General features: G+C 44.0%; 1 protein-coding gene across 1 annotated transcript in view; it reads left to right on the forward strand.

Annotated features, from left to right (window-relative positions):
- The window catches only part of LOC103899964 (ovostatin), a 32,141-nt gene extending 24,416 nt beyond the window's left edge, over positions 1–7,725 (forward strand). Inside the window, exons 28-35 of the mRNA XM_019472406.1 lie at positions 160–325; positions 946–1,166; positions 1,612–1,827; positions 1,967–2,091; positions 2,286–2,376; positions 5,224–5,295; positions 6,571–6,673; positions 7,673–7,725. Coding sequence (XP_019327951.1) covers positions 160–325; positions 946–1,166; positions 1,612–1,827; positions 1,967–2,091; positions 2,286–2,376; positions 5,224–5,295; positions 6,571–6,673; positions 7,673–7,725 — 1,047 coding nt within the window. The remainder of the gene's footprint in view (positions 1–159; positions 326–945; positions 1,167–1,611; positions 1,828–1,966; positions 2,092–2,285; positions 2,377–5,223; positions 5,296–6,570; positions 6,674–7,672) is intronic.
- Positions 7,726–8,086: the final 361 nt, after the last annotated feature.

Here is an 8,086-nt window from a genome sequence, read left to right on the forward strand (position 1 = left end):
CAGGATACACACTGTAGGCCCTTACACATGCCATGGATCATGTAACTTTTTAGCATGAAGGGTCAGTGATGTCAGCTTAAGCAGTGATGGAAGTATTTAAAGAGAAGCTGAGACACAAATCCAAGTACCTGACAACCCTACTATGTTTTGCATTACTAGCATCCTGTCGTTCAGAGTGGCATGAGCTGTTTGGAGACTGCATTTGGCAATGGGGTCCACAACCTGTATAACCAGGCCCTCTTTGCCTATGCTTACGGCTTAGCTGACAACGAGAAAAGATGGCAATTCTTCCTTGAGAAGCTGGACCAGAAAGCTATCAGAGATGGTAAGTGCAGTATGGCCATGATACAGGCAATACAGCTAATGGAATGGCCTGTGATACGATGTAAGCTATTCTGATGTACAGTTTTCTTATTCATGCTGCTCCCTTCCCATTTCATGCCTGCTATGCTACTGAATTTATCTCTATGAACTACTCTGTCTGTCTCTTTTGGCTTCACAAAAGATTGAGCTCTGGCCTGATTTTCTTAGAATTATGAAATAGTGTAGGTGGGGAGAGACTCCTGGAAGTCTCAGTCCAAGGTAGTGGAAGATTGTACCTAGTTTCCCCATTACCCTCCTCTACTACACATTGAACAAACCCAGTTCCCTTGACTATGTCATGTGCTCCAGTCCGCGGCTGCCTTAGCATCCTTCTGCTGCACTGCCTTCATTTCAACCCCTTTGACTTTTACAGCCCCCCTCTATTAATTCCCTTTTCATCCCTTCCTGTTTTCTTTTCCACCCTGGAACTAAAACTTATCCAGTTTAGGACACTGATGGCTGAAAAAACTTTTGGGTAAAGGCAGAGAGGGAATTGTATACCTATCTCCCATGCGATACTGTAGTGAATTAACCGTCAAGTAATTTTTCCATGCTTTTTACACCCTACTTTTCTGTTTTCAGGTGGTTCAGTTCATTGGCAGAGAGAACATAAGCCACCAGCAGAACATTTTCCTGTGTTCTATTCCCGTGCCCCTTCTGCTGAGATTGAAATGACCAGCTATGTGCTCCTGGCTTTGCTCAACAAAGCCAAACTCACTCCAGAAGACTTATCTTACATTTCTCGCATTGTGCGCTGGCTTGTCAAACAACAGAACCCATATGGCGGTTTCTCCTCCAGCCAGGTAACAACTGGGTGTGGTAAAAAGAAAGCTTCTGGGAGTAGTCCAGCCTGCAAGCTAGATCTCGATAGTATGACATATCTTCCTGACTGCATATTCGTTTGAATAATATTTGATGAATGGTGCTCGCATAAGTCTCCTTGTCAAGGCACTTCATGCTCTTCATAGGCAGCTTCATACACATTTTAGTTTTAGAAAATGGGAATTTACCTGAGTTTCAAGTTAGCAGTAGACAGCAGTCACTGTTGACACAGCATTATCCCAGGTTTCCTGGGATAATTCAAATCTATTGCCCCAGAACTTGTATCTTGTCTCCTTAGCTCTTTGCAAAGTCCCCCTCCATTTATGAGCACTGACAAAGCACCAGGGAAATAGGAGCTGTGCCAATCTCATGCGCCATCTTACAGCTGGGTATCTATCTAATTAGGGATCACGTTGTTCTTTTCAGGACACTGTTGTTGCTCTTCAAGCTTTAGCCCAGTATGGATACCTCGCCTTCTCTAAAACAAGTCTTAACACAGTCAAAGTCAACTTCATGGATTCCCCCAGTAAGACTTTCCAGGTGAATGACAAGAACCGCTTCTTACTGCAGCAGGCTTCCTTACCCACTATTCCAGGGAATTACAGCGTGGAAGTGAATGGCACTGGCTGTGTCTATCTGCAGGTAAGCAAGCTGGAAACTCAGCACCACCCCTCTGAGAACTAAGAAGGGGTCCCCTATACCTCATTCCCCTCCATACCTCATGCCAAAGCCACAAAAGCCTGTAAGTCTGTGACCATCTCACACTTCCTATCTCTTTTAGACCACTCTGAGATACAACATCCATTTGCCAAAAAAAGTTGCAGGATTTTCTCTGTCCGTACAGCCGGCCAATGTATCCTGCACAAGCAACTTCCCACCAAAGTTTGACCTTGTCCTCTCCGCCAGGTAACTTCTTCTTATTGACCTACCCCCTCGCATTCACAGTTTGGTAAAGCATCCAAGGAAGGATTTGAGTAGAGGCAGCTAACTGCTACTGTGCAGCTGCAGGAAGTCAAACAGGATCATTTGGACCTGAAAATGTCATTCACTGGTCTCCTGTCCATTTGCAGACCAGACTAACGGAACTTTTCTCATTTTAGTTACACAGGAAAACGCAAAGTCTCCAACATGGCTATTATTGACGTGAAGATGCTCTCAGGTTTTGTTCCTGTAAGATCTTCCCTGAAAAAGGTAAAGAATGGTAGCAAAGTGAATGGTAAACCCTGAAAACATAGGAAGTGGATAAAAATAGTCTCTGATTAGCAAATTGGAGCCCTATGGGAATTCTGCAAAGTCCCTGGGCGTAGCCTTCTGTCACATACTCTGTGTCTCAGACTTGTAGCTGTTCATCTGTTGAAGACAAATCTGTTAGGAGTTTCCAAACCCAGTAGCTCAACAGAGGTGAGACTGCTGCAGCTTCATATCCCCAGGTCCAGCCAACAGCAAGGCTAAGTGTGTATTCCCAATAGGCAGACATGCACACTATACATATATATACATAAATACATATATACATGGCTGGCCACACAGATCAACAGAGACAGGAAAGACAGCACTTACACAAACACAGGTAACACAAATGGCCTTATCCTGTTCCCCTTTCTGGCTGATCAAACTGAAAGCTCATTTGTGGAAAAGTTAAATAAATAAATATATATATGTGTACAGACGCACATATATACATGCAAATACACGATGTGGATCCCTCTGGTAGCTGACCTCAGACATTCAGTCTGCCCAGTAACTGCCCCTGGATCCTTGTTCTAACCAGTCACTGGCACATGGACATATCTGCCCTCGAGGCCACAGCCCCACTCCAGTGGCTGGAACTGAGCCCCCCAGCACCCACACATGTGCATGGTGGGTACCTCCAGTAACCAGCCGTAGACATGCAGTCTCTGCAGCAGCTGGGCTTGGATCCCCTGGTCTCCCAGTTGCCCCACGCAGATACATACACACACACAAACACACACAAATGAGTCTGCTAGCTGGTCCAGCCCAACGGCCTGACCAGTATCTGCCCCCAAGACCTTATGGTCTTTCCACTAACAGGCTCGGACCTCCTGGTCCCTCCTGTAGCCAACTCAGATCCTCTGGTATCTTCAATATTTGGCCCAGACTTATGCCTGCTTCAGTAGGTGGTTGCCAAGCCACTTAACTTACTCACCAGCTAGTCCAGCTTTATATTCACAGGCGACCACCCACTGACACACACACCCACACACAACAGGCCTGAAGTCTGGTCTCTCAAGATGCTGGCACCCTAGACACATGGTCCCTGAGGTCCATGGTCCCCTCTTCAGTGGCTTGCACTCCATACACACACATGCACACAGAAAAGGGAGCCCCTCACCCAGGAAAATAATCAGGAACAGAGTTTAATAAGAAGAGAGGAGAGACTGCGGTGACCAGGTGCAGGGCATGGCCAGACAAGTGTACTGACCACCAACCTGTTTACGTGCGACCGGCCCCTTTTATCCCATTTTCCCACACTTTTATCCCATTTTCCCATGCTTTTTCCTCCCAGTCGGACTTTATGCCTCTCCTTGTTACTTCTGGTTCTTCCCCTAAACTTCCTGTGAGTCCCAGCATCCCATAGTCAGCCCCGTGCCCCTGTAGGCAGCATTCCTCTTAAGTCAGTAAGGTGATCCAGGGATACGCATGGCCAGCAAGTGTACTGACCACCAACCTGTTTACGTGCGACCGGCCCCTTTTATCCCATTTTCCCACACTTTTATCCCATTTTCCCATGCTTTTTCCTCCCAGTCGGACTTTATGCCTCTCCTTGTTACTTCTGGTTCTTCCCCTAAACTTCCTGTGAGTCCCAGCATCCCATAGTCAGCCCCGTGCCCCTGTAGGCAGCATTCCTCTTAAGTCAGTAAGGTGATCCAGGGATACTCTGCTGTTGACTCACCTGGTGGGTCTCACTCCCCCACAATGGGGCTTGTCACTGCCCTGTGGCAGCCCTGGGGGGAGCCGGGTCAGGGTGCTCCAGTGGCCCTGCTCAGGTTACTGGGGTTTCCCTGCCTGCCATTGTTCCTCTGTGCTCCTTTGTGTTTGTGTGGCTGAGCCTTTAATCACAACCTAACAGAATCTATGTAAGAAATACTTCTGCCATAGGCAAATTGATCGAATGGGCATTTTGCAATGTTATCCCTTTGACATGGTTATCCCTTCCTCTACAGCACAGTTTAACAAAGAAAAAGTGGGTATTGCTCTTCTTTTATTATCCAGAAATTTGGTCACAGTGATGACAATTCTGGGGAGAGCATTGATAAGCACTTCATTTCAGTTCCTAGTGCAATTTAGGTTCTGCAACAGATGCATTATCTTCAAGCCATGAGCCTTAATCTCCAAGTAGATAAAAAGGATGCAATTTGTTGTAGAGTCTACTCATAGCTAGGTGCATTTATAACCATTCAGCATTCAGGTCTGAATTTCTTTTTTGACTAGAACTGTATGAAATTCATAACTTTTCTTTAGAAGATTTTTCCAGTGAGATGTTACACTGCTTGGCATCCTACTCCTCTTTATATGTACTTTATAAATACTTTATGTACTTATATGTATTTTATATGTACTCTTCTTATATGTATGGGAAAAAATAACTGTTTTTTAACATTTGGAATATTTTATTTTTGTGTATTTTTATGGCAAAATAATTTTGCTCATGTGCTTTTCTAAAACTTTTTTAAACTTTTGGGTTTTAAAATGTACAACGCACTAGAAAGTGAGCCAGCTTGAGCTGCAGAAATGGTCGTGTAATTGTGAATTCTCATTGAAATAAGAGCACTCTTAATGAGAAAAGTCACATACAGCAAAGCTGACTAGTAGAACTATTTTTCATTGTGACTGGTTTGCACTCATCATGTTATGAAAATACTCAACTGGCATTTCTTATTTTGGCCACGAGATGTCAGGGTGGCACAACAGGAGCATGGCAGCCACTTTAAACCTACTTTGCTATCGAATAGTTATTTGTAAGTCTCTTTGGCAAGTCTCCTATGTTAACATTGCTATCATTTGCCTTATTTAAAGTTTCAGTACCAGGATTCTGTTGTGGATCACGTAGACATCAAGAACAACCACATCCTCTTCTACCTTCAGAAAGTAAGTTTGGGAGGTTTCTTTTTGGTTTTATTAAATTGGAAGTTTAAAACAGATAAAAGAATAATCTCATTAATAGCAGATTAGCAATACATGTCTTAAAGACATGAAGGGACTTCACTCAGTCCAACATCAAACATACATACACAGTAGTTGTAGTCGACAGTGAAGAGATACGTATTTATTACTTTTCGTGAAGAATGCTGTATGATTAAATAGCATTTCACAAGTTGCATTCCATATCGCAAAAGTTTCCAGTCTACATAATATTCTTCAGCCTCTGATGTTTCTCATCAGTTGATCTGAGAGTGTTTTACAGGGAGTCAGTGTCAACCTCTCCCTTTTAGAGAGATTTCTGTATGAAAAGAATAGCCCTCCCACATCAATGACATTAATAAAGGGAATGAGAGAGGAGAAAGATGAAAATCAAAACTCAGGGGACCTTAAAATACCAAGAAGGGAAGGAGAGAGGAAGCAAAAATAAATAGTAATAATATCTGCCTCTCTGTCCTGGTTTCAGCCACAACACTCTCAAACACTAATTTTTATTAGTTGGTCTCCAAGGATCTGATAAGGAAGATTGGAGTCAGTATTCTGAATTCACAGAGAAGCTGAGATGTTGAGATGTGAAGTTTACCCAGCAGGGCACCAGTGATGCAGAAAGTCCTCCAGAGCCCCTGTCCATGGCTCCATACCTATAAAGAGGTCAGCAAGACAAAAACAAGGACAAAGAGAGAAGAGAGCAGGGGCACAGTCCCAGGCACGCAGGAGAAAGCTTGAAGCTGAGGAAGATGAACAAGGAGGAAAGTTTGGGACATTTGGCTGCAAGAGTGTGGAAGGAGGAACAGAACCACAGGGGAGGATGGGGATCTTGAGTTCAATGTGATTAAAGAGAGAAAAGTGGGGAGAAGATTCATAGGGATGCTGAAGGTGATTTTAGCTGGGAAAAGCCAAGGAAAGAAACTAACAGCAACTTCCAGTGAGAGGATGAATGCTGATGTGCTGAAAGCCCCAGAAACCAGGGAATGGTTGGGGTAATTGGCAATGGAAATATGAAGAGGAAGAAAGAAAAAAAGCACACAATTTTAGCAAGAAAACATATTTAGCAACAGCTTTTAATCAGTTATCTGATTTGACATCAAGTTTACAATCTGGAGAGAATTGTAGAATGGCACTTTGTCACCCAGTCTGACCCAGAAATGCGTCTGTTCAACCTTAGCCTCAGGGGTAGGTATGAAAAGAAAAAGTCTGATGCATTTTCTTGTTTGCCATTTCCAGGTGTCCCAGAAGGAAATCAGCTTCTCCTTTAGTGTGGAGCAAAGCCTGCCTGTCTCAGATATCAAACCAGTGCCAGTACATATGTATGATTACTATGAAACAGGTAGGTGACCTCAGTAGGCTGAAGCAAAACCTGTAAAATCAAAGTATTGATCTCAGCATTTACAAGGTGCCAACAGTGGATTTTCCCTTGCTCTCTCTGTGCAAGTTTCTCTTCACTTTTCTGCATTTGCTGCCTTTGTTTCTCAGGAGAGGCAAATGGAGAGCAAGCTAGTAATTCTGCTGCTTTTGATTACAAGACTGCAAACGGTTTGCAGAAGCATAGACAGTTTCTGCCCACCCCCCCCATCTTTTCACTTCTTGCTTCATTTCAACATAAAGCAGATTAGAAAGTTATACGTCAGGAGTCGCTTTCTTACAAACTACATACAGGAAGAAGTGTGGTTGCACTTTCTTTCTAAAGTTTGAACACAATGATTAAAATCAATAACTCAAAGGCAGCAGTGTTCCTGACTTCCCTGGTCTGGCTTATCTCGTATTTTTGCTTTATATTGCCATAGTAGGCTGCAGTCAGAGAACTGTTCCTTAGTGGAATTTAGATACTTAAGTAGGAATGACAGTCCCACTGAACCCAACAGGAGTTTAAGCACCTAACTAGAAAATTAAGTGCCTGACCACCTTTCTCTATCTGGCCTCAAGGAACTAAAATTGCATCACCATTACCCAGTTGTGGAACTGATGTTACCAAAACTGTGGCTCAGGTTCCCCCATGCTTTTCTCAAGCTTGGCAGAACCTTTGGGAACTGCATCCTAGCAGATGAGCAGCAGTATCCAGAGAATTGACCCTGGAGTGCCTGTTCTGCCGCCTGATCCACATCCTGCGCGGTCACAGCAATGATGTGTCCTGACAAACATGGCCAGAGGAGTGCATTGGGCTCTGACTGTGCACCCCTGCAGCTGGGTGCCTTCACAACTGGAAGACTACCACAATATCTATCAAATGTTTTCTGGTTCATAATGTGTTAATCACAAGTGCATGTGGACTGAGGTCAGAATGATTTCTCACTCTCATGCAACTGTCATCTTCCTTTCTTCTTTCCAGATGAATATGCCCTTGCAGAATACAACACACCCTGCTCCCCGCCTTCCAACTGAAATCAGATATGCACCAGAAGAGGTAATGGTTCAGAAGGTATCAGGCAAGAATTTGTAGAGGAAGACGAGGATAAGAGACTTGGTTGTTTCTGGGAGGGCAATGAAAAACATGTAGAAGAATGAGGAATAAGCAAATCCCAAATCACAGTAGATCAGAATGATCCATTCTGGCCCACACTTCAAAAGAGTTTGGGGTCAGTGTGGATCAGAAACTCCAGATAAAGTGCTTTTCCTAACAAGGGAGATACTGTGCAATTGTTAACCCTGATGTTGTGGTTTAACCCAGCAGGCAGCTAAACACCACACAGCCACTCGCTCGCTCCCCCCTGCAGTGGGATGGGGGAGAGAACCAGGAAAAAAA

This window comes from Aptenodytes forsteri, unplaced genomic scaffold (assembly GCF_000699145.1).
Source record: "Aptenodytes forsteri isolate BGI_AS27 unplaced genomic scaffold, ASM69914v1 Scaffold756, whole genome shotgun sequence".
Lineage (NCBI taxonomy): Eukaryota > Metazoa > Chordata > Aves > Sphenisciformes > Spheniscidae > Aptenodytes > Aptenodytes forsteri.